Here is a 27,142-nt window from a genome sequence, read left to right on the forward strand (position 1 = left end):
CTTGTTAGCTTTGAGGACACACCCCTGGCTAGGCCTGGGCTCACAGGGCCGCCTCTCCCCACCCCTTCCCTCTGCTGTGGTTTAAAGTGTCACCAGATGCCTCTGGTTCATTACCTTTGCTTTAAGCCCTTACAAGGGCAGGAGGAACAAAGGCTGGTCCCAGAACCCATTAGTTCTGGGGTGACAGTGAAGGGATCTTGGGGGGAGCACTGACCTCCCTCCCCTACAACCCCTTCATCACTAGGACTGTTGGTACAAAAGAAAACCGGTTGGGAAAATGAAGAACTTCTGGTAAGGCCTTGACATTGGAAAGAGTGATGGGGAGACTGGGTTGGGGGCCCTTACAACCAAGGGTCTGTGTTTCTGCAGTGATGGTAGGATGAGAGGAGGTGAGGGGAGATGGGAGAGGGGTGAGGAGAAAGAGAGAGAGACCCAGACAGAGAAAGACAGGGAGACAGATGAGAGTGAGACAAGAGAACAAGCATAAGAGACAGGAGAGAGACAGATAAAGAAGAAAGAGAGAGCTATTAAAGTGAAGAAGGAGAAATACTAAGAAGAAAGAAAACATAGACAAGGAAATAGATGTAGAAATGGTGAAATAGGTAGATATGGAGAAAGTGAGATAGAGCAAACAGCAGTCTCATGATTGTTTTAGTGTAGGAGCTGGAAATGTGAGAATTCATTAAATCTCTCAAGATTTCAAAGTCAAATGGAAAAAAATAAACTATACTGAGATTTGATCACCTACATTAATTGTGTTTACCATATTTCAAAATATTTAAGTAGTCCCCATCTGGAGGGATTCCTATTTGAGTTATTTTCTTTTCTCCTCTTTAGGAAAATTCCAGTTTTCTTCTTTGTATGCAGTTTCCTGGGATCTTGGGCATCTGCTACTGTCAAGCGTCGCCCAAGTAAGACCACAATTTCTGGATTTTGAAATATCACTTGTTCCCAGAAAGGATCAGGCAGGGCTGTGGCTGAGTGAGGACTGAGTGAAACATCCATAGTCCTCCACAGCCTCACTCTTCAATCCTGCTTTAGCCATGGGTTTACTCCATGGCTGGTTTTATGTGGGCAGTGTTAGGTATAGAAGAGAAGTCTTGGGTGTGATCGCAATTGACAGGAAAGCCAAGCTGTGTACTCCGGTGCCTTGCACAGTGCCTACTTGGTTCAATGATGATTGGTAATATTAGGTGGGTGCACCGATGGATGGATGAATGGATGGATGAATGACCTGGGGTCAGTGGAGGTATAAAGAGTATTTTGATATACTGGGATGGCTGAACCAAAACTTGTAGCTGGAAAATGCTTTTTCTGAAGTCTGGGAAGTCTCTGTTGTCAGGTGAGTCTCAGCAGGGTGCTGGGGTTGGACAGTTACAAGAAGCCTTCTTAAAAACTTTCTGCAACTTTCTACCTGTGTAAGGAGCACCCAATTTAATTCTAGGATTTCTCATTGAATTAAGGGCTTAATCATTTTCATGATTCTTTTCTTTTTCTCATTACTTTTACCCATCCTAGGATGCTAGCAATAGTCTAGTGGGATCATTTTTTCTGATCTCTTGGAAAGAATTTATAAAATTAAAAGCACCCTATAAATTTTATTTTGGATTAGTGAATCCCAAGTCTCCCCCCAAACTCCTCTATTTAACAAAGATTCCTGAGAACTCCACTCTCCAGAAGTTCCATTAACTGGCTCAAGGCTGGCTCTGGATTCTCTTAGGAATTCCAAAATTTGTGGTGTTTGAGGAATATTTTCTAGTCCAAGCCACCAGAAGTTTTCCAAACAGGCGTCTGACACTCTGCCATTCAGAACATTGTACAGCTCTGGTTCCAAAAGGAACAAATTCCTAACTTCTCCCAAGTAACATTTTCCCAGTACAAATTATTAAAACTTCCCACTTTGTTTCTCTTCCAGGATAAGCTGAAGATGAATTAATTATAATCATAGAGTCATAGAGTTAAAGCCAAATACACTATAAGCAAGCTATTTGGCACATTATTCTCCTTTAAATAGTTGTTCAGCTCTTATTGTTATTGATATATCTTGATGGTCCTTGTAGGGGTTGGGGTAGGATGACATGCTATCTCTTTTGCAGGATTCCCTGTTAATTCAAATTCTAATGGTGGAAATGAACTCTGTCCAAAGGTCAGGATTGGTCAAGATGATTTACCAGGCAAGTAGTCCTGTATCATATTGAAAAATCCATGCTTTCTATAAACCTACCTGATATATTCTTTTATTTGGGAAGGTTGTGGAAAAGAATATAACCAATCTCATTTTAGACTTTTTATTTTGTGTTCCCTTTCTGTAGGCTTTGACTTGATTTCTCAGTTCCAGGTAGATAAAGCAGCATCTAGAAGAGCTATTCAGAGGGTAGTAGGATCAACTGCATTACAAGTGGCTTACAAATTGGGAAATAATGTAGACTTCAGGATTCCAACAAGGTATATAAAAATATTTTATCTAATTATCTGCCTCAAATGCATTTTAAGAAATGAAAAGCTATGCAATGTTAGAAAATCTTCTCATGCTCAATGCTTCTTAGATCATGATTTTATTTGAAGATGAAGAAATATATTTACCTATCTACTTCAGTGTTCAGTGTCTAAATATGTAGATTCATGTTTTCAGTATGTAATTTACTTTTCATTCCAGGGAGAAAAAAAGTCACTGAAACCATTATACATTGATTCAGGACATGTTCTTATTACTTTGCTCTCTGTTTCTGTATAATTTGTCTGGTTTTGGCTGAAAGGACCCTCTGTGAAAAGTGCCAGAGTTTAAGCATAAATTTAACTAGGAACCGCGGAGTGGTTAGGGAGACTCACAATGGTGCTGTTCAAGCGTCCTGGTGCTGAAATCGAACCACACATCTACTTCTTGGCTCCTGGCGGGAATCAAACAAAAGCAAAACTAGAATAATGATAACCGAAGCAATGGTAGTGATAATAATTTAAAAATCCTCCACTTCATTTACATCCTTCTCTAGAACTATGTTTTTTATCCTTTAAATTATTTATAACTGTGGTGCTTTAGTGTATGTGTTGAGTCAAGCCATTGTTATGAATGAGCTTCAGGATTTTCAGTTTTATATCACTTAAATACCTTATATGTAATTATCATAATTATTGTATATTTTAGTGCACTGCAAAAAATTGAATTAAGATTCCTTTGATAGATGAACAAGAAAATTAAGGCTTTGATAAAAGTTAAGGTGTAAAAGTAAAGTGATTACTTAGAACAGTAAAAGAGTATTATAAAAGCTCTAAATGTTTATAATAATGAAAATTTTGGTCAAATTAGAATATTCTGATATAGTGCCAGATTGCAGATAGAAATTCATATTTTGAACATATGAACTATATTTTTTCTAAATATGAACTATATTTTATAAAATGACAATAGTATTCTGCATAAGCCCTTTTTATAAATTTACTAATTAACATTAAATCTCATCCTCATCACAACCCTGTGGTAGAGACATTATTATCCATATTTTATGAAAGAGTAAACTGAGGCCAGGAAATTTAAGTTACTTACATCAGGTCCCAGGGTTAGGAGGTGCTAGAAGGACTGAAATTCAGGCAGAATGGTGCTTCAACCACTATTCAATACTGACCCTGGAAAATTATTCACATTTGGAAAGATTATAGGCATGGTAACAGCTACTGACTTTTTTTTTTTGCTTATATTTTCTTTTCATGCACAGAAGTGCTAGTTGTGTTCTTTTTTTAAAAAAAGTAGTCTCCATGCCCAGTGTCTAGCCCTAGTTGTGTTCTTAAATAAGCTTTAAAAACATCCATTTTTTTCTTTCTTTAATAAAATAAACATGATGCAAGACCTCCCAGTGCTGACCTAATTCTCTCTTCTATAATTTGAGGTATGATCTGGACTGTCATTAAGTTCAGATATTGACCAACTTGAGGCCACATAAGCCCGTACCTCCTGCTCATCTTTGCTGTTGCTCTTCTCTAAGTGCCTAGAGCTGTCACTAAATATTTTTCACAGTATATAACCAGTGTCCCATATTCTCTTATCTCCTTGACTCCCTGCCCCCCAAAGACTAAAATCTCTGCTTTACTGGCAAAGCTTATTAAAAGATGAAAAAAGAATTAGGTAGGAAGTAGAAAAAAGTAGGAGAAAGAAATAAAAAGAGGAGGGGAGAGGCAGAGCACTGAAATAAATGGAGTCTCAAATAGGTAATAAAGTGTACTTTTGGGCAAGTACTTACACTATCTTTGTTTCAGTCTCTTCAGCATAAATTAGGAATGATAATAACTGTGTCATAGGAGCAAATGTTAATAAGTCAGAGAGGGTTTGGACAGAGCCTGGCAGATGGCAGTATTAGTTAAGTATTCATTCAAGTAGTGAAGAGCCCTAGAAGCAGAGAGTGTGCAGACGGGAGCCTTTTCTCCTTAGCGGATTCTTTCTTTTCAAGCTGCCCTCTTAGTCCTACTCATTCAAAAACCAGGTGGCAAGAAAAGCAGGGACTGGAATTGCTCTCAGACCATGCAGGGAGTAGTCTTGGTTTAAAGGAAATTTCTATACTGGAGAATATAGGTTCTGAGGGAATGAAAAAAAACCTTAACAGGATTTTCGTGGGAGGGAAACGAGAATACGGCGTATAAAACTGATGTGATAGAATCACAATTTACCTTCCTATTTTCAATTTTTTGAAAGATTATGAGACATAATTTTTTGCTTTTTATTCTTTATTTAGACATAATAGTATCATATTCTCAACTCAAATTTCTAAACATTTTTTGTTTGTTTACCTTAACAAATACAATTCTTAGCTCTTTTTTGGGTTAAGGTCATAAACAACCATTTCAAGGTCTAACGTCTTCTTATCTTTTATTCAAACCCTTACAGTTCTTCTTTTAAGGTACTCTGTGCAGATTGTAACATAATGAAATAAATCATTTATAGGTCCAGCTTCTTTTACATTATGTATGCTGTCAAGTTTACTTATCGATGTGCATAGCATCTTTGCAAGAACAGACTCTCAGGTGTTCAAAAAAGACAATGCTACCAACTGCTATTAGACTTGTGAGGACTTCTAAAAGGTCTTAAGTATGTATAAATACAGATATATTTTATTAATTTGAACACTGAAAGGAACTTTCTTCTCTTATATTGACAAATTGTATTACCTAGTTTAAAAGATTAATAACATGATAATTTTGATTATACTTGTATATATACACAAACATAAACATATATATTATCTTCATGTATATGAAGAAAGAGAGCAGATGGATACCTTTGATTTAACAATATGTCTATAAATGAACTGTTCTAGCAACGTCAGTCACCAATTCATTTTTTTAAAAAAGTTTTTGGCATTACAAAACCAAGTCAGAGGTAAATGGGGACATTATGTTCTATCCTACCTTCAACATAATCTCTTTGCTCATTTAGCAGGAAAGATGAGATGAAGCATAAATTGGGAGAGATTCCTCAGTCAACCTCACGATGTCTTTGCAAAAGAGTCACTTAGACAAGTTACTGTGACTTGTGGAATCAAAGCAAAATAGATTTGTTTTATCTAGGGACTGATGAAATTCTACGGCCTTGCTCAGTGCATCTGTAAACAAATACATTGGTAACATAGGTTTACAAAAACCTAGAAAAAGAATGCTTTAAGGAAGAGAACAAAACATTAAGATTTATCTTTCTTCTATGAAAGGCTCACACCCCAACAATAACTATATTTGGACAAAAAAGAAAAATTCTTTAAGCATCTGGTTAAATCCAGATCATTAAGTGAGAAGAATACTAAAATAACATATTCATAATTTAAATGGATACTTGTCAAATTTCACCATTGAATAAAACTTTTAAAACTTATCTCCCAGCTCCAAGTTAATTGAGGTCATTTAAATGAAATGTATAAACTTCTTTAAGGTTTTATAATTATACAGTAGGCAATATATTATACTGTCATCAGTGAACCTGAGCTTCTTCTCTAGAGGTTATTCTGGAATATGCATATTCTGAAAAATTTAAAGTCAATGGAAATATGTCAAACAAAATCTATATTAAAAGTAAATATCCAAATAGATGTAGACATCTTTGTTCTGGGGAAATAGTTCTTACACACACTTTTTTTTCTTCTTTAGCTCCAAACTGAATCTTTTTAAATGTATGTGTTAAAACCTCCTGTATACTTTTTTAGAAAAAGATTTTATTTATTTATTAGAGAAGGAGAGATCAAGCCTGAGTGGGGGCAGGGAGGGACAGAGGAAGAGGGAGAAGCAGACACCACTGAGCAAGGGGCCCAATGTGGGGCTTGATCCCAGGGCCCTGAGATCACGACCTGAGCCAAGGCAGATACTTAACTGACTGAGCCACCCAGGCACCCCAAAACCTACTGTATACTTGACAAATACTTAATGAATTGAAAACTTTGCAATAAGTATAATACATATCACCAGTGACCGCTTAAGAATGTGTACTAACAAAGGAATTCACCCAGTATTATAAATAAAAAAAAGTCATTTGAGAACTTAAGGTTAAAAAAACTACTTGGGGGCGCCTCGGTGGCTCAGTTGGTTAAGCGACTGCCTTCGGCTCAGGTCATGATCCCGGAGTCCTGGGATCGAGTCCTGCATCGGGCTCCCGGCTCGGCGGGGAGCCTGCTTCTCCCTCTGACCCTATCCCCTCTCATGCTGTTTCTCTCTCTCTCTCTCAAATAAATAAATAAATAAAATCTTTAAAAAAAAAAACTACTTGGATGCTAAAAGGGTGTTCAGGTGAAAAGCTTCATATTTTTGTTATTTTTATAAAATCAGCAAAGCAATGAAATTTGTTGACATAGTTGACCCATTTTATTGAAGGTGTACAAAATATTTGCAGTAAAGTAAGTTATATGTTTATTTATGCTATTGTGAGGGATGGTAAAATTTTACAGTTAAAGTCAGCGTAAAGATAGAAAAGCTTAGTAAGTTGAGTAATTTCACTTATTGCTAAACATTCTTGGAACTGAATAATTTTTTGGTTTAGAAATTCTTGACCCCCAACAATATATTTTAATGCAACTGGCAGTAATACATATGCCAATATGATAAATTTATATGTTATTCATTTTGTAACAAATCAAATCAGCATCCACTTAGATATTTCTTCCTGTCTTTCGCTTTTTTACTTTCACAAGAGGGGGCTATTTAATAGGAGTCTGACCTGAAGGAAGGTTATTCGGGACTTTGAGTCCTGGTCCGTAACTGTTTTCAGAAATGTAAATATTATTATTTACCAAACAAAATTAATGGCATCTAACATGCTCAGTGTGAAGGAGCTTCTCAAGTCTATACAGTTACTGATTCTCAAAATGCATATGTGGGTCTAGGATATAATTGTGGAGGGAACTACCCAGGCAATTATGGAAATAACAAATACTCCTAACAACGTACTATATTAAAATAAAAAATTTAAAAGCTGCTTTAATTAAATGGCTTTATTAACTAGTAGAGCTGACTTGGATTCCAAATGATCTCTTCTTTAATTTGTGGAAGAAATGCTGCCAAAAATCTTGCAAGAGTATGTTTTTTGGCTGAGAAGGAATTGCTGAACAGGAGTTCTTTAGGTAGTATAAACAGTAATATTGTTGGAGTTATGTGGCATTGGGAACCCTCAGCTATGAGGAAGGGTTTTTTTAAATGTGTATTTTAGGACGGAGCATTAATGTACATGAATGATTGAACTTTTCTGAAGGTTTTTATGGACAGTCATGAAAGAACAAACAGGGCATAGTTTTTCACACTGTAGCCTTTCTGTAGATCTAGAATCTAAGAAAGCATAATAAGGGAATATGGTAATATGCATGGGTACAGAAAACAAGACTTTTATTTACTGTTTTAAAATTTTACTCAGGCATTTATATCCCAATGGTCTGCCTGAAGAATACTCCTTTTTAACTACTTTTCGGATGACTGGAAACACACTTGAAAAGACGTGGACCATTTGGCAGATTCAGGATTCCTCAGGGAAGGAGCAAGTTGGCGTGAAGATTAATGGCCAAACAAAATCTGTTGCATTTTCATACAAGGGAATGGATGGAAGTCTCCAAACTGCAACCTTTTCAAATTTGCCTTCCTTGTTTGATTCCCAGTGGCATAAGATCATGATCGGTGTGGAAAGGAGTAGTGCTACTCTTTTTGTTGATTGCAACAGGATTCAATCCTTACCTATAAAGCCAAGAGGCCAAATTGGTGTTGATGGCTTTGCTGTGCTGGGAAAACTTGCAGATAATCCTCAAGTTTCTGTTCCAGTAAGTATAAAACCATACACTATGGTTGATTAAAACAAACCGGATTGCTTAAAAACGAATACTTCAGGTATCTTTGATAATCATCTGAACAAATCTTAAGCAATGAACAGTTATTCATTTTCAAAATTCATTCAAGCACTTACTCAAAAAGCATTCAGTGCCTGTTTTGAGCATAGCATGTATCAAATGGAATGGGAAATCAGAGAAAGTCAAGTAAATGGCTCCTGGTCTTGAGGAATTTCAAATCTACTTGGAAGATGCTATATGCCAACCTGGGGCTCCCAGAATCCTTCAGAGGCAATGTAAAAGAAGCCAATACTGGTGTGGTACATATAGTGTATAAATAACTAATGAGAATATTCAAAGTAAGGTTAAGATGAATGGTGGATTTACAAAGTCAAGAATTCTGTGCTTCTTGAAGGCAATGAACTTTGAAATAGAAGGATCTGAACTAGCTGAGGGAAAGAGCATTAAATGAAAAGGAAGTGGAGAATAAGTGGGCCCAATCAAAGGTCTGGAGACCAGCTGGTTTGGATGAAATGTATATGTGAAAATGTGTGTGTGTGTGTGTGTGTGTGTGTGTGTGATGAGGGGAAGAAGGGTAGGAGATACTAATTGCAGGGTATGAGAGAGAAGGTTAGGAAGCCATACGGTATCTGATTAACAAGAATGACAAGTATATAGATGGTACAATATGTATGTAGAAGTAGGTCTTGCATGACATATTACAAAAGTAAAGGATTTTAGAAGTCTGTTCAGGATTTTGCTGTAGAGTTCCATGGATATAAAGGTTAGAAATTATATAATAACAGAATAATTGTGCCAACTAATACCATATAGTTCTATCATTTTGAATTGTTAAACTTTCATTGAACAATCCTTTAAAAGGATATTTTATAATATTATTACAGGAATTTAAAAAATATATCTTATAGGATAAGTGTTCTTTGGGGGAAATTAAAGAATTTAGAGCTCAATAAACTGTTGATACCAACATATACTCTCTCTCTCTCTCATACAGAACTGTTAAATTCTAGTCACAAAACTCGTATCATGGCATGTAGCAGGGGTGATACAATGATTTTGAATTGTTTCTGTGTACTTCTCCAAAGGAAAAAGGTTATCAGGCACTCAGTAATGGAATTGTTCAAATAACTTATTTTCAAGGGAAGAATTGGGATTAGTGTGAAGGGTAGTGTGAAATTTCTATATTCTGTGATGGACAGGAAGCAATTTGTAACTGCCACATTACTGCTCTGGCTTGTAGACACTTGAGAAAGTATTTCTTCAACTAATGAGTTATCACAGCTCAAGTGGCTGAAAGCCAATGGGACCACTATTGTGCCATCTTGAAATTTTGTGCAGCAAGATTGTTGCAATGGCATGGGACTGGTTTGCAGACAACACCAAATTTCTGCAGTATCGGTGTCATTTCTGGGCCATGGGTAAGGGCAGAGAGACCTTAAGGCACCTCTTTAGTATAATGAGCATCAATCAAGTACTTGCAAAATTGATTTATTGTTTCATTGGTCTTGAAAAACATTTCATTTTTTTGTAGTTTCAGGTTTTTATTTAAATTCCAGTTAGTTAATATATAGTGTAATTTTAGTTTCAGGTGTAGAACTAGTGATTCATCCCTTACATACAACACCTGGTGCTTATCACAATCAGTACCCTCCTTAATACCCATCACCCATTTAACCCATCCCTTGAAAAACATTTCAAATCATTATAATTCTGGGTGTAATGGAAGTTATTAAACTCTTTGATTGCCAGAGTGGTAAAGTCTCAATATTACTCCAATATATTATAATCTAGCTAATAATGTTATAGCTGATGGCAGGTTTTCTGCTAAGTCTAGTCTCATATCAGAGTGGAGACCAGTTAGGACCAGTTATCCTCTATTTTATTCTGCCATGTGTGGGCAGGCAACAAAGAACCTGGCAGCTGATATTATATTTTGCCTCTGGTCCACCAAGGAGCTTTTCAAAATCAGTACACTATAGCCAATGTTAAAAGTAATTGAAACAGGCATGAACAATTTTTTTCCTTTATACTGAATTTTCACTCTCCCACAAGGAAAGACAAAAGAGACTTGAACCTAAAGCTTCATTAAAGTTTCATATTTGATGATATAGTGTTGGTTGTAGTAATAATAAATAAAATAGCTCAAAGTTATAGGCCAAAAAAAAACCCTACTTACATCCAAGTACTGACAGTGACAATGTCAAACTCAAACTTGTCACCAAAATGTATTCCTCAATTTTTACCCTATATTAGACAAAGAAATAGAAAATTCTATGTAAGGAAAACCCATTTATGCTTTTTAAGCATCTTAATACCCTTAATATGCCAATTTAAAGTTTAAAAAGTGCATTCATTCCCATTAACTTATTTTATCCTTGCAACAATTTTATAAAATAGCAAGCATAGAAAGGATTATCTCCATTTCTCAGTTGAAGATGTGATTTCAAGAGGGTTTCTCGGCTTGTAAGAAGCCATGTTAGGCATAAAATTTCTAATCTACCTATTTTCTGCTGTGCCAACTAACTTTCCTTTGAGAAAAGTAAAAATATGTATAACCACATATCATTCCTTTTGAAGCACTTCCTCACTTTCATTTTGGAAGGCATTTGTGATTTGAGTAGATTTTTCAGAATTTACTTTGCAGGACAAACTAAATGTTTTCTTTTTTAAAGAAGGAGGATTGTACAGTATAAAACATGTTCTCAGACATTAATCCTACTTGTTTATTAATTTAGTAAACTTCCATCGTGTGCCTATATACTGGGTATACAAAGTTAAATAAATCACAGATCTTGTCTTCCTCAGTTCAGTCTCTTGAGGGTGAGGGGTTGAGATAAGTAAACAATGACAATACAACATGATAAGGATCATGATAGTGAATGGAAGCACGTGGAAGAGGCTCCCCACTCAGATCAGGCCAGGGAGGCATGAGAGTGGAGGTCAATCATGTTTACTGTAGAAGATGATGTTTAGAGAAACCCTGGGGCTGAATGAGCATTATCCAGGAGAAGATAGGGTCCAGTGTTCTAGGAAGAAAGGCTCTCGTTAGGGACTTCCCACATATATCAATTCTTTCCTTTCAAGTTTATTAGTCTTCCCACACTGCTCCTTACTCGTCTAGACTAAGAATAGTCAAATACTCATACAAGTCCTCAAAGTCCAAGTTCAAGTGCCCATGAGTTGACCCTAAGCCCTTGTTTTTATTCTTGTTTTATGTTTTGATTTCTCACCAATTTGGCTGAAATTTGAAGTTGCTGGCAATTACTGAAGCTCAACAGTGACCATATGTCCCTTAGAAGACTTAGAGAGTGATGAGTAATAGTAACCATATATTCTGGGAGGTAGAAGTATACTGATAGGGCACCCTTCTCTCCATCTGGAGACAGCAAATAGTCAATATTAATGTGTGAGAAATTTTAAACTGGAATGAAATGTGCCAATAACATAGAAACAATAAGGAAGAGTATATTTTTCAATTTTTCTTCATGAAATTGGATTCATTCTAATCTTTGACATTCTAGATTAATTGAATACTTTTCTCAGGATCAACACTGGCTTTTCTTCATCAAATAAATCAAAAGCAAACATCCCTTCTAAAGGTATTAACAAATGTCAGAAGGTAGCCCTAGGAACTGCATAATAAAAAATGCAATTGAAAACATTTGATGGAGCACTAATGCTAAAAGACTCATTTATATTGTACTTGTTTGTGATTTTCCCATATCTATCCTGTCTTGTGTCCCTTTCTCTTTTCTAAATTGGAAAAGGAAACCAATTTCAAGAGGTTTTTCATAAAGCTTGCAATATAGCTGCTCACGTGATCTACAACTCAAACACCTTCTCATCATTCATGGTTATTTAGTGGGCTCAGAGCATTTTATATTTTTTCCCAATGTACTGCTGTAATACATTGTTAGTTTGATTTTAAAGCAATAAATCCCATATTTCCTATTCTCCTTTGTGCCCATATTTTAGGATGGTGCAATTTATCCCACTGCAAACTCAGTTTTCTGGCAGCATACCATAAAAACATGTTATTTTATGACAGGTTCTTTATTGTTTGTTGTCAGTATGATTGCCTAGGAGAGTTATTTGGTACAGCTCTATTAGAAAACAAAGTTAGCCTTTCTCCTTTTTCAGGGATGTACACTAGGGGTTTGGGCTTAAAGAAGGATACAAGTTTATGTGGCTTTACAAATACATGATTCAAAACCTTTTTCTTTTTACCTATGCTTATGCAAAATAAACCACTGTGGAAAATAATCAGAAGATATAGTGCCTTTAAAAGTATATTTCAAGAGTGCTACTCTATGTTATTTTTGTTAAATTCAGAGAAAATGTGAGAGCAAATAGAAAGAACTGTCAAAACTAGTGATATAGAAGTTATCTGTCCTTTTTTCTACTCCACAGAATTAAATCATACTCATCTCCACATACAGAAACAATGAAAGTTTCATAAAAGATAACATGGGAAAATCAGCTACGAGGTTGTGGTTAATATTCTTTTTGGTATTTAAGAAATATTGTAGGAAAGTTATTTTTCAGTGATTTAAGAAATGCATACTCTACTAGGCATAATATCTAAACTATTAGGTTTGCTTATTAAGTTGTTTTTTTGACAAATACACCTTTTACTAATACTCTTTCACTTGTAAGTATGAAATAAATACAAAAGAAATAGTTATGTCATGTATACATAACCATAGGAAATTCTCTTTAAAACACTTTGGTGTAATTTGATGGAATATTTTTGAATACTGACTGTGAAGACAATTTTTTTGGAGATAAAATCTAGCCTGCTGCATTGTAAACCATATTAACAATATCAGCTGGATTTTCCACTAGGTGGCAATGAAATGACAAGCACATAGAAAGAAATCTGTTAACATACGAGGAGCCATAATCAGAGGAAGGGACTATGGATAACTAGAATATAAACTAAATGAGGGTCAAACTTGCTTTTAATGGAAAATTGAAAAACACTAAAATTTTTTATTGGCCTCAGCTGTGCCCATATTATTGCAATAAAAAAAGTCAGTGCTGTTAGTTTTTCTATTTCTATTAAACTATATATGGGCTAAGGTCATAAAGAAATCTTTGTTACGTAGACTGGGTGGTTGTAAGTCAAGAGATTAATTCAATGTTATTTTTCCTCCTCTTTGTGTTAATCTTTGTGCATTTGGTTTCTTTGTTTACAATGTGGTGTCAATAGAATCATGGACTCTCAAAGCTGGAGGAAATTTTGATTGTTATCTACTCCAAACCTCTAAGTTTACATGTGAAGAAATTGAAACCCAGACAGGGGAAGGGGTTTGCCCCAAGTCATAAGCAAACCAGAAGATAAATACTATCAATTCTTAGTTCACTATATTTCATTTCATCTTTATATATTCATTAATTAACATTTGGCAACTATTTATTAAACATCTGTTAAGTTATAGACAGAAATTAAAACTCCAATGGAGTTTACATTCATTCTGGGGAGAAGAGATGGACACAAATGGATAAATGAGTATATGTATAGTATGCCTGGTGTTCATGCATACTCTGGAGAAAAATGAAGCAGAAAACTGGACCCTCGAGAGAAGGCCTCCCTGAGAAAAGAACATTTTAACAGAAACCTGAAGGGGTTGGGGGGATTAGCATGTGGCTCTCTGAGGGAGGAGGGTTCTAGAAAGAGAGAATATGGAGTGAAAAGGGACTGATGTTGGTTGTCTGCTGTGTTTGAGGAGGGCATGGGGACCAGTGTGGCTGGAATGAGACTGAGAGAAGTAGCCAATGAGCCTGAAGAGGTAGCATGATGGAGTGAGGGTGGGGAAATTGTGTTAGCATTTTGGCTTTCATGCTGGGTGAGATGGGAATCTATCTGATAGGTTTGGACAGACAAGTAATATGTTCTCATTTTTTGAAAGTATCTCCTTGGCTGCTGTTTTGGCAATAAAATGTAGGGGGAGAGAAGGACAGAATACTTAGGGGCACAATAAAAGGAGACCTTTAGAGACTACTGCAGTAACTCAGGCAGGGCTGGTCTTGGTTTGGAACAGGGCAGTAGTGGTGGAGGTGGTGCAAGGTGGTCAGATTCTGATCCATTTTGAGAATAAAGTAAACAGATCTGAAGTGTAAGAGAAAACAAAATCAAGAGTGACACCAATATTTTTGGAATGATTAATCAGAATTATACAGTTGCCATTTATTGAGCTGGGAAAGACTATGGGAAGAGCAGGTTATCAGGGAGAATATCAAGAGTTGGTTTGGAACATCTAAGTTCGATCAGGATATTGATCACTATTAGACCTCTAAGAGAAGATGCTGAGCAGGCAGTTAGGTATGTTCTTCTGGGGTTTAACAGGCAGGCCCAGCTGGGAATAGGACTCTAGGAGTTGTCAGTGTATATATGGTATTTAAAGCCATGCAGTGAGATGAATCGCTGAGTGATGAATGCAGTAGAGAAGTTCTAGAACCAGACTGTGAAACAACCAACATTTAAAGGTTGCTGAGATGAGGGAGATTCAGCGAAACAGACCAGAAAGAGCAGCCTGTGATATCGGAGAGAATCAGGAGACTGTGGTACTCTGAAAGTCAGGGGAAATAGAATTTTAAGGAGAGAATGGTCAACTCACCCAAAAGCTGTAGACAGATCAAATTAGATGAGGCCTGAGACTTGATATTGGATTCAGAAACCCATGAGAGTGGCTTTGAGAAAAGACCCATTGGAGTATTGGGAGTGAAAGCCCAGTTGGAAAGGCTTCAAGAGAAAATAAAAGGGATAGGAATTGGAGGCAACAAATACAGACAACTCTTCTGAATTTTAAATGGAGAAGAGCAGAAAACAAGATGGCAGCTGAAGGGGGATGTGGCATGAGGGGGTGATTTTTTTTTTTAAATGGGTAGATAACTGAGGATGCCTCATCATAGCTCAGAGTGTAATATTCCTTTATGCTCTACTAAAGTAGCCTTTCTGACTCCAAGGATCAGGCATTTATTACCACGTGAATCCCCTTGAAGTGCCCTTTTAAATTAGGCCACCTTTCCCCATCCATATCCCTGGTGCAGAAAAATCTTTGATGATGGTCCAATAATTAGTTATCCAATACTACTCAAATTCTTTAGCTTAGAATTCAACAGAGGAAAAAACATCTATTGTCTACTGTTTGCCACAGTGAATTGGATCTCTTCTGTATACATCATTTTCTCCTCTTGTGCTGTGTTACTATCACCTCTTTAGAACTCTAACCTTTACCCTCCCCACCTCTGCTTATGAGAATCTCAGTTGCTCTTCAGGGCCTCACTCACATGTTACAGGTTATATGATCCCCTTGCTGATGACCTTAGCCATGTTGTACATCAATGGCAATACTATATATTGTCAAAAGCAGTTTGTAGCCTAGATGCTGCCCTATGTACTAAACATTTTTGTGTCTTCCATAGTTTCTATCTCAAAGCGCGTGAGTGTGTTATATAAAGATATGCTGGATAAAAAGATGAACAAAGCACTATATGCCAGGTCTGCTAACTCTAAGTCTACTGCTCTTTCCTTTCACTGTTTTGTCTCTGCCCTTGGTATGATTCAGATGACTGTCCCCTACTCATATTTTTTTTTTTAAAGATTTTATTTATTTATTTGAGAGTGAGAATGAGAGAACATGAGAGGGGGAGGGTCAGAGGGAGAAGCAGACCCCCCGCCGAGCAGGGACCCCGATGCGGGACTCGATCCCAGGACTCCAGGATCACGACCCAAGCCGAAGGCAGTCGCTTAACCAACTGAGCCACCCAGGCGCCCCTCCCCTACTCATATTTAATGACAATTCTTAGCACTATGTCTGAAACTGCAGGGCCTAGTCTACAGAGAATTGGGGAAATTTCTGATTTCAGGGCAGCTCAGAGCCTCCTGCTTAGCAACTAGGAAGCTTCACTTGGAGGAGGTCCCAAATGATGGTAAAAACCAACACTTTGTCATAAAATGAAAAGAAAAAGAGTTCAAGTATTTCTTTAAATCTTTGTTGCTACTGAGTAGACAAAAGCTTAATGAAACATTTCTCCTGTTAAAAAAACTTGTCTTTGAAGAGCTAGTTTTTAGATATTTTATAATTGTAAAATTTAATCATAATTCAGTATGCAAAAAAAATCTAGCCTTGTGCTATTCTCAATAATACTGAACCAAGTTCTATAGTTTGTCATTAGAATTTTCTCAGGAGGAAAAGATAGTTGTCTAATATTAGTTTTTGCCTAAATTTAAGAAGAGCTTAAATACCTTATTAATTTTTCTCAACAACCTAGCAAAATAAGTAGAAATCACTAGCACTATTAGAAGAGTAGAAGTTGGTGCCAAAATTCCTTGTTTCAATGTGTTGTCTGCTGGACACTACTCTGGCTTAGGAGATAGGAATTATACCTTCATGTTCTATAGAAAAGAATTGGATAATGCCAAATCAGGATCACGTAAGGCACCTTACAATCACACAACTCAGTCCTCCCTGAGACAATGGTGAAGTATTTCATGTTGAGAAGGATGAATTGTGCTAGGACATTCTGTTTAACTGATTAAAAAAAAAACTTTCTTATTTCTCTACTTGTATTTTTCTCAAGTCTTACAAACTGTAAACTCATTAGGGGGAGGAGAATATCTTTGGTTTCCCTAGAACGTCTCCCTAGTGTGTGGCTTATATTAGGACTTCAAAAATGTTAACTGAAGGACTAAATTAAAATATTTGTCACATATATTTTGTCAGTGGATATTCAAAGAGAACAGTAATTCCAGGTATGAAGATGAGAAACGTGTGGAAATCAGCATTTTGGATGTGTAATGAAAGTGACTTTTAGTAAGGAACTCTGCCAGTCTTCCTTCAAAATAATTAACATGCAAATTGGAATTCATATTGCAAGCCAAAAAATGGTTGTTGTATAGATGATTGTTAGTGCGTAGGTGGTGTTTATATGGATGCACAGATGTGTGCAGAAACCTTTGATCTATGTGGCGCTCTGAACAACCCAGCCTGTATTCACAGATGAATTGCATTTCATTCCCCCATTATCCTGTGCGACAATTGCATCTTGCATATTTAAGCAGGTGTACCAATTTATCCGGAGAGAATTACATTTCTCAGAAAACAGCTTAATGAATTACTTTGCATTTACAATAAGTAACTTTAATGAAGTATCTAAACAAAGGATATAGGTTTCCTGGTTAGCCATATAATTAAAGTTTCTCAAGGTGATTAGGCTATGAATTTTTCTGAAAATCAAAATATCAAACATATACAATGCATGCCTAGTGTGAATTACCAATTCACAAAGGATATAGTGAATACAATATATGAACGGTCTTTCTTATTTTGAGAATTAGGGAGGGGGGAGACACCTTTTCTTATTCTGGTAATATTTTTATCTAATCATTGAAGAACAAGAATTATAACCCTCTTTCCTATTTGATATTTTATTATACACATGTATATGTAACTGCATATAGAAATAGTTGTCAGTTTTTGGAGAAGCATTAGAAATTTGCTTCTGGATGTATTTGCATAACAATCATGCAAGCAGGGAGAGGTCTGACTTCTTAGGGAAGTTCCTTAGTCTTGTTTTGAGGTTTTCTAGCAGATGTTGGACGTAAGCTTACAAAGTTTTAATTTCTAGATAACTCTTCTTTTCTCTTCATCTTTAATACGAATGTTCAATCACCAAATTCCTTGGTTACTGGCTTAGAACATGATGGCTCTTTCTGGAGATGGGATGTATTCTTGGGGGAGGCTAAGTAGAGGAGTAGAGAAGCCCCTTATTTCACAATCAGGCACATTTGGAATGCTAGCTCTGTCTTTTACTAGCTGTGTGACCTGTGGCAAGTGGTTTAACCTCTCTGCCCCACTTTACTCATGTGTGGACGGCTTCAAAGAGTTGTTTGAGGCACAGCTAGGTATTTAGTAGTCATTAAGGAGAAGGTTGTCCCATTCTTTCTTTTGTCTTCCTATTAAAATTTCCTTGCAGTTTACAACAAAACCAAAATAAAATCCTTCCCAAGCAAATGAGACTACTCTAATAAAGATAAAGTATTTGACAAAGTGATATGCTTAACTGTAAGATAATTGTGTGGCTTAATAAGCAGTTCTCCTGTAGGATGTCAGTATACTATTGTAAATAATTCATACCATGAATACACAATTTTCATACAATTTATAGAGAACTTTCCATCTTAAAATATATCTTGGTTTAGCTGTTCACTTTCTCTTCACCCCACTTACCTCATTTTTCCAGATATCTGTATTTTCTGGAGAAGAGCCATGATAGGGTTGAGAGCAACCAGGAGAATTAGAATCATCTAAGAAGAGGTATAAATGCAGGAATCTGAAAGCTTAATGTCTTATTTTCACCCCTTCATAAAATGGAAAACTTCCTTTTGTTTAACTTTCCCTTCATTATGAGTAGAAGGGAAGGACTTCATCCTTCATCCTCTCCAAGTCTGATCTTTTGCTCAGTAACCTCAACTCTGGGTGTTTCCATAAAAATGGAAAAAATGGATCTAACTTAATGCTAGATCCAGCAGATCTAGAGAACTTTTGGCAGGTGGGATGGAGTGTAAATCACTACTGGATGAAAGAAAAGACATAATGTTTTGGATTTGGGACCTTGATACTTAATTAGATATTTGCATAATGCCAGAAGAATCAGCTGACCAAGAAATACAGATCTGATTTGAGATGACTAACAAGGAATTTCCTCAATTTAAGAAGATGGGCCAGAATGGAGGTGCTGGGTGGTGTATACCTTTTTTTTTTTTTCCCTCACCTTGTCACCTGAGGCCTTCAGCTTCAGACCTGGTCACTCTTCTGTTGTATTGTTTCTCTCCTGTTCCCTTCTTTCTCTCTTAACACCTGCTAAAATGTAAGAACTTGTCAGGGTACATTTGGATTTCAAGTGTCTGAAAATTTTATATCTCTTCAACAAATGAATGAGATAACAATAAATTTAAATGGTTTCTATTCTCTTGTTTTTTCCCTGAGTTCTAGATTTCCCTCTCATTCCTTCCACTTCCAGTCCTTCCTATTTCCATTTTAAGCTGTGAATACTCCATGGAGAATGTCTTCTCTAGCATGCAAATTTCTTCTAGGACTGGATTTTCTTTCCTCTCCTTTTCCTCCTACGTGCCACCTCTTTGGCTGTCTCTGTCTCTAGTCTTCCCCCATGTAAACTCTTAGTGCATGTGTTCTCTGTGAAGTTCAGTAGGCCTGGGCTCCAATCTAGACCCTCACACTGGCTTGTGACCTGGCCGGTTCCTTGTTCTCACAGGGCCTCATTTGAATAGAATCTGCATCTTAAGGATGTGGAAGGACAGAAATGGAAAGTCAGTGCCAGTTCCTGCCTAGGGCTACGCTGGAATACTGCAGAGCTACAGACATCTACATTCAATCATCAGAGAAACTTGGGAAGGGCTTCCAGCCCATTTCCATTGGAAAATCTGTATTCAAGGAACAAGAGTACTGGTCCACTGAGGTCAATCAGTTCAAATTGGTCTCCAGTCACTAAACAATTGGACCACACTTACGAACTTATCTCTCTCTTAAATGACCTGCTTCTGTCCTCCAGAATCTGAATTGACTGTCTGCTGTCTTTCTCCAGTTTGAACTTCAGTGGATGCTGATCCATTGTGACCCACTACGCCCCAGGAGAGAAACTTGCCATGAGCTGCCAGTCCGGGTAACTGTGAGTCCCTTGACCACCTACACTTCCACCTAGCCTACCTCCCACCACCTCCTTAAACTCCCCACCTCCTCACTCTTTTTCTAAAGAGTTCAGGCTTTACTGTAGGGACCACGTAGATATTAAGGAAGCACAGGTCCCACCCACAGCCTGGCAAGGAGAAACCACCTCAGGGTGTCTGGTTCTACCTTGGGTGGCTTATGACCCTCACTCCTCCTCCCCCAAACATCTCTCCAAGAACACTGGCAGTCCATTCGTCGCCCACAGTGGACAGCGAGAGACTACACTTGGGCAGATGGGCAGAGGCAGAGGTGCATCTTCAGGCCTTGCCTGTGTGGCGGCGGGGAAAGGGTTAAGGGGGACTGTTGTCATTCTATCCGTCCTCCAGCCCGCAAGCTCTCCTCCAATCCCTAGGACCCTCTCCAGGACCATTCATAAACAGGAGGAACGTACGCCTCCCTGGCTGGGCACCTTTGTAAAGAACTACTCCCGGGGACGCTTTTTGCGGGGGAGAAGTACCACCTCAGGCGTGTGACGGGTCCGGGAAGCCCAGCGGGGCGGCGGGAGGCAGAGTCCGTCCAGGGGATTAGCAGAGGGTGGCGGGCATGGCCTGGACCGCGCGGGATCGAGGGGCCCTAGGGCTGCGACTGCTGCTGTCTGGGCTCTGCTTGTGCGTGGCTCAAGTAAGTTGTGCGCGAGTGTGGGGGGAGGGGAGAGCCTTCTCACTTTCTCCCCGTCTTTTCTTCTCCAGCCCAGCGAGACCACCGACCAGGTAAGCGGAGGGCGAGAAGTGCTTGCATTTTTCAAGTGCACGCAGGGAAAAGTGGAGGAACGGCCGTCGCGGGAGCTGTGGGGAAGGCGCAGAGCTTTCCCTGGGCTCTGCAGCCGCGTTCTTCCTCCAGCCTTGAGCACCTGCAGCGAGTACCATCGGAGTCGGGGACCCTAGATGACCCTTAGGTGGGGAAAGGCGTCTCCTCCCCCACCTGGGCCCCAACACTGCAGGCAGAGGCTCTGAAGGCCATTAGTGACTGGGGACCGGTCACTAAACTTGGGCGGTTTACCGGGTTGCTTCTTAACTCCCCCACCCCGCCCCTCCTGGTTGCATTCAAGAGCAGGCCCTTCTGGAGAAGGCGGGAATTCAGCCTAGCGGCGCTAAGCGCTCTCGCAGCTCCACCAGCCCGCGGTAGCAGCATTAAACCGCGAACCTTGCTAGCGGTGCCCGCCGCTCTGGGATTGGAACCCGGCGGCCTTGGCTGGCATCAGTCAAAATTTCAGCAGTTTCCCGAAGGCTCCGGCGTCTCCTTCCTCCCGCGCGGGAGAGGACCCGGCGGGGGCGGGTGAGCCCAGACGCGGTTTGAGGTTTCACTTACAAAGACCCCATTGTAACCTGTCTGGTCATTGGAGTTTAGAAAAACAAAGTTTCCTTGATGAAAGAATCTTTTTACCCCTTTCTTTTTCTTCTTCTAAATTAGAAGAGAAAAAAAAAATCCCACATACCCTAAGCAACTTGCTCACACATTTTCAGTCGCCAGTATTCCCTCTGGCACCATCAAAGCTTGGCTGTTTGCAAGCGATAAAAGCGGTAATACCCTAGGGTCAGTCTGAAATTTGGTGTAGTTTTAAAGTGAGGTGCAAAGACCTTATGCAAGAGAGTGTCAATGCAGGTAAATCCGAAATGAAGCCAGGCCCTCCCTGGGTTTCAAGGCTCTTTTGCCCCAACCCTCCCCAGTTTTCCTCCAGTATTTCTCCCTGATTTCTACTGGACGTAGAAAGATTTACAAAACGATCCGGTACTGGATCTGAGGTGGAGCGCCTCCAGTCTGAGCAGTTCCTTTTCAGCCAAAACACTGACTCTCAATTACTCATCAAATCGAAGTAGCGATTTGATGTCCTTTTAAAAAAAGTGTCCCTTAAAAAAAAAAAAAAGAGAGGCGTCAGGCCCTCGCTTCTTCAAGACCCCTTTTGGTTTAATGGTCTCTGTAGGGCGAGGCCATGTGACCCCAGTGCCCACCGTGGGGCCTAGATTCTGCTCTAACCACACTATTAAGCCTCATTCAGAATATGGCGGAACCAAAGAAACCTGGGGTCGCTCGGGAGTTTTATACAGGAGTTTTACTGCATTTCAAGACTCCGTCCCCCAAAGGGAAGTGTTCTTACCGGTGGAGGTGGGGGCCTCAGGACATCGCGCCAGTTTCTTGTTGTTGCCCAACGTGCTCCATTAACCCGTGTGTGTTATTTTTGTCAGAGAGGTCCCCCGGGCCAGCAGGGTCCCCCCGGGCCCCCAGGTCCCCCTGGAGTTCCAGGCATCGATGGCATCGACGTAAGTTTCTATCTCCAGTCCTGTTCCTCCAGTCCCACCGTTTCCTACCCTTTCTCCAGCGGGATGGGTTTTTGAAGGGGCCAGATGCCCGCCATCCAAAGGCGGGCTAGGGCATGAGTGAGAGCTGGGTTGGAGCCTCTGTAGAAGCCTGGGGATTTTCGGGGGGCTGAGGTAGACATGTTCAGTTGTCCTCGCTGGTCAAGGATCTCCACCATTTAGCTTTACCCTGTCCCCGTCCCCGAGCTGTGTGGTGAACACGCGTGGAAGTCTCCCAGCTGGGTCCTCAGCGCCTCCCACTCATGGACTGCTCTTGCCTTTTCTACTACCCCTGCAGGGTGACCGAGGTCCAAAGGGTCCCCCGGGTCCCCCGGTAAGTTGATCAGCGCATTCGCTCTTCACTTCTTTCCTTTAGACGTGGTTTGCAGCCACGTGAGTTCCAAGAGTCTCAACTTTGCATCGTTCTCTCTCCCGACCTCGCCCCCTCCCTGCTCAGGGTCCCGCTGGAGAACCGGGCAAGCCAGGAGCTCCGGGAAAGCCGGGCACGCCGGGCGCCGACGTAAGTAGGCGCGGGCGCGCGCACGGGGGGGGGGGGAAGGGAGGGAGAGACGTGATGATCTGCTGGATGGGTGCAGACTGCGGGGATCCACGCTGAAACAGGGCTCTGGTCCTGACCTGCGCCTTGTACTCCCCGCGCGGCGTGGAAGCGGCAGTTTCTGCAAAGGGTCCTGCGAGGGTGGAGATAGCTCGCGGCCCCCTGGGAAGAGCACACAGCGCGGGCGTTCCCTGCTCTCAGCAAACCCCTAGGCCTTCCGGGTGCCTGCCCCTAACCCTCTGCTCCTTGCTCACCGCCTGAACTCTCAGCCCCACTTCCGGCACAGGGGGAACTGGAGGAAGAGGAACGTTACTCGGCGCTGGTGGGGCTTTGGTGGGGCTTCGCAGCAAGTAGCCTTTGGTCCTGCCCTTTCACAGGCACTTCCTAGATTAATTTAGTAAAGGACCTGGAGGCAGGGGAAGGGGCAGAGTACTAAATCCTGAAAAAGAGAAATAAGAAAGATACCTTTGAGGGGAGGGCCCGAAGTGAGTGGGAATGTGTGTGTGGGGGGGGGGGGGGGCAGGGGCAGGGAAATGGTCAACGCACAAAGAATAGGAAATTCAAAACTAATTTTCCTCTTTCCATGTTTTTTTGACTGGCCTCACGGACAGAAATGAGCTGAGTAGGGTTGCTTGAAAATTGGGAATCCTCATCCTTTCTCCAATTTATCCGCCTTTACACCTCTCCCTCCCCTCTATTGAAGAAAGCTCCTGCAGAATTGTAGGATAAACCTGACAGTAATAAAATTGCCTCAGAGCATAATGACTTCAGGACTCTCTGCTTCTCCTGTCTCCATGTGCTGGACTAATGGGTACAGAAGTCCTACTACAGGCCAGTCCTTGACTTTAAAGCTGGGATACAAAGTGAAGTAAAATGAAGTTACCTGTTCTCAGAAAACATGCCGTGGTGCATTCAAGTTATCCTTCAAGTTACCACTTTATGTGGTTTCCAAAACCTAAAGACTTTTCTAAATAAAAGAAAGCACCTGAAAACCTATGATTATAATTCCCAAGAATCCTTGACTATAGTTTTTACATATTGAAGGAAAAAACCGCTAGATTTTAGTGTTTATTAAGATGGGCTTTCTTTACAAAGATTACCATTATGAGGGTATTTGTCTATGCTATTTAGTACTTTAGGAAAGATTTTGTTTTACAGTTCAGAGCCCCAAGTTTGAACTTTCTCTGTGATGCAAAGTGAGTGTGCAAGAATCCCCCAAGAACTAATATTTGGATAATACAAACTGAGTATCAAACTAATATTTGTATAATACGAACTGAAATTATATAACTTGTTGGTTTTCAAGTTCTTTTTGAAACACTGAATTACTTGAAACTGTCACATCATAATAAAAAGGTCTGATAAATCCAAGGCTACTCTATAAAACAGTAGCCCAATATGGGTTGGATTTATTTCTGCATTTCTATGAAACTTGGATCTGCCTTTTGTGTGAAAAGAAAATTTATGATTACATTATTATTATTATTATTAATTTTTGTGGTGGTTGAAGCATAAACTAATCACCTGGAGTCTTCCCTTGGTATTGAGTTGAAATACTTTCATACAGGGCTAGAGTTATCTGTGCATCAATTTAATGGTGCCTTTGTAGCATGCTCAACGTGCTACAAATTCTTCTTTACCTTTTACTGTAAGGTCATAAAGACGATACCTGGTTTTGCTTTATAAAGTAATTCCCGCATTTCAACAGAAATTTTGGATAAACAAATGAAAGTGCTTAAAAAATCTTTGAAGTACAATATAGTTAACAATGAAAGGAATTTTTGTCTTGGTCTATAGTTGCAGTATCGTAGTAAGACAACCATGTATGTGCCAGTTTTTCAGGCATTTCCTGGAACAGAAGTTAACTCTACTTAAGCAAAAAGTTAACTATGCTAATATGCATTTGTGTAGAACTTTTTTCCTCAAGTGCAGTCACTTTAACCTTACATAACCTGGAAGGCAAGTTTGGCTAATACTATTCTCCAGAGATAAGAACACTGAATAATTTTGAGGACAAGTAGTTTCCCCAGGGACCCAGAGTTATTAAGTGGCTAAGATAGTGAAAGAAACTAGATTTCTTCATTTTTAGACTCGCTTTCTCTCCAGATAGTTTTGCCTCATGTGGCTACAAATGAGTATCTTAAATAGATGGATAATCAGAGAAAATAGAGAGAAAAAGAGTGATAGTGAATTTTTAATTATCTGAATTCCTAGCCAAGAAAAATGATATGGGTCATTAAATGGATCATAGGAATAATTTATAATTGATATTTTCTAATTATTTGTAAATATTGGTATGGTTCCACCAGATTTTGACATGAAGCCACATGGTGCTTACAAGATTCTGACTTACTGTATTCTTTGGCTCATAAACAAATCTTTTACCTTACGTTGAGACTAGGCATTGAGAATAATGAATAATGAAAAATCAGTAACTGGATCAGTTTGCTGTTTGTTTGTCCCTGGCCATAGGGGAGCTAAGTAAGCAGGAGAGCTCCAGTGATCTTTTCTTGTTAGGTGAGCCCCAGTGTAGTGGTGGGACCTTAAACCTCCAACCTCTTTGTCTTTTGCTCTTTGGTTCATTGCAAGGCTATACTTTTTGGTAAGGTGAACAAATGGTTAATCAGATGATGTTTGGAAGAATATGGAAGGAACATGATTTAAAGGGTAATTATCCTAAGTGAAGTGAGTTTTTTGACAGAAAATGTAGAAGATTCATGGCAGCTATGCTTGTAGAATTATGCCTTGAGTCTCACGAGCTGAGTAGTTGGAATGTTGGAAGGAAATTACTATTGAGGGCTGGTGTTTTCTGCCAAGCAGCAGCATGAAAGTTCAGAACACAGCTTCAGTATGATCCCCATACAGAACTTTATCTTCATAAACATTCATATGAAAGCAATTCTTTCTGCCACTGGTAATATTTTTCTCTGTCAATTCTTTGACAGATAAGAATCCTTGCAAAATGGAATTTGTGTGTGTGTAAATATAAATGTGGGAGATTATATATATATATATATGTATATATGTAAAATTAAAGAAGTCAGAGCTTGGTTATAACCTTGCATGCAAAGGACAACTGTGTTATTACCAATAATCAATAGAGATATTCTTATTGGCACTATTTGCTGACATGCTCAGTGAGCTCTGAAAACAGTATTTTATTCATTCTTATAGCATCCATCTAAGGTAGGCAGAAGCAGAATTAGAATTAAATATAGGCATTACAGTTAAACCTTGCCACTTGTTTCAGGAAAGAGGTTAGAACATCCTCAGGATGTATACAACTACTATCCCTGGCAGATGCTTATATGATTAGAATAGTGAGTTATTAAGAAGTTATTCCAAAAGGTCAGTGTAAGTGGAAATAGTCAGACATCAAAGAAATCTGAGGGGGCCATAAAATACAGTACCCATGGTTAATATCTAGGTATTTGTTTGTTCATTTGTTTGTTTGCAGAACCCCTTCTGTATGAGGTTTTAAGCTCCCAGAGGGCAGGAAACATGTCTTATACTTCAGGTGAACTCTTCACAACATCTATAGCAGTGCTGACCATATAATAATGATGATAATAAGAATAGCTAACATTTATTCAGGGCCCACTCTATCAGGCACTGTTGTAAGCATTTTGTGTGTAATATCACACTTAATTTTCAAAATTACCATATCAGGTAGATATTAATATTATACCTATTTTATAGATTAAGAAACTGAGGCAATGTGCAGTTAAGCAGCTTGTCATGGTTGCACAGCTAATTAGTGGCAAAGTTGGGATTAGAACCCCAAATAAAGATGATGTAGAGGGATAAGTGTCATAGCCTTCTACCTAATAGATTAAATTAAATATTCAGTATTCATGTATTGAGTATGTGTTAGACGCCAGGGGCAATGTGCCTGGATTATCATGGACATGCAGTCTTTGTCCTTACGGAGCTTATGGTTTTCTACATAGCTATTTCATAACAGAGTTCACTGTAACATCTGACACCAAAATGTATTAGTTTATTTTTTTAAAATATTTTATTTATTTACTTGAGAGAGAGTGAGAACTAGAAAGAGAGAGCGCACACACACAGAGGGAGAAGGGAAGAGAGAAGCAGACTCCCAGCTGAGCAGGGTGCCCGATGTGGGACTCCATCTCAGGGCCCCGGGATCATGACCGGAGCCGAAGGCAGATGCTTAACCGACTGAGCCACCCGACACCCCTGTATTAGCAATTTAATTCAAAGAACTTCCTAGTGATA

The 27,142-nt window shown here is 39.2% G+C and overlaps 1 protein-coding gene across 1 annotated transcript in view; it reads left to right on the forward strand.

The window, feature by feature from the left end:
* Positions 1-268: 268 nt before the first annotated feature.
* COL9A1 (collagen type IX alpha 1 chain) overlaps positions 269-27,142 on the forward strand; it is an 83,044-nt gene continuing 56,170 nt past the window's right edge. Inside the window, exons 1-10 of the mRNA XM_044917214.1 lie at positions 269-291; positions 838-911; positions 2,097-2,174; positions 2,313-2,445; positions 7,874-8,270; positions 19,908-19,991; positions 20,740-20,760; positions 22,234-22,308; positions 22,643-22,678; positions 22,802-22,864. Coding sequence (XP_044773149.1) covers positions 278-291; positions 838-911; positions 2,097-2,174; positions 2,313-2,445; positions 7,874-8,270; positions 19,908-19,991; positions 20,740-20,760; positions 22,234-22,308; positions 22,643-22,678; positions 22,802-22,864 — 975 coding nt within the window. The 5' untranslated portion in view covers positions 269-277. The remainder of the gene's footprint in view (positions 292-837; positions 912-2,096; positions 2,175-2,312; positions 2,446-7,873; positions 8,271-19,907; positions 19,992-20,739; positions 20,761-22,233; positions 22,309-22,642; positions 22,679-22,801; positions 22,865-27,142) is intronic.

Source organism: Neomonachus schauinslandi, chromosome 8 (genome assembly GCF_002201575.2).
Source record: "Neomonachus schauinslandi chromosome 8, ASM220157v2, whole genome shotgun sequence".
Classification (NCBI taxonomy): domain Eukaryota; kingdom Metazoa; phylum Chordata; class Mammalia; order Carnivora; family Phocidae; genus Neomonachus; species Neomonachus schauinslandi.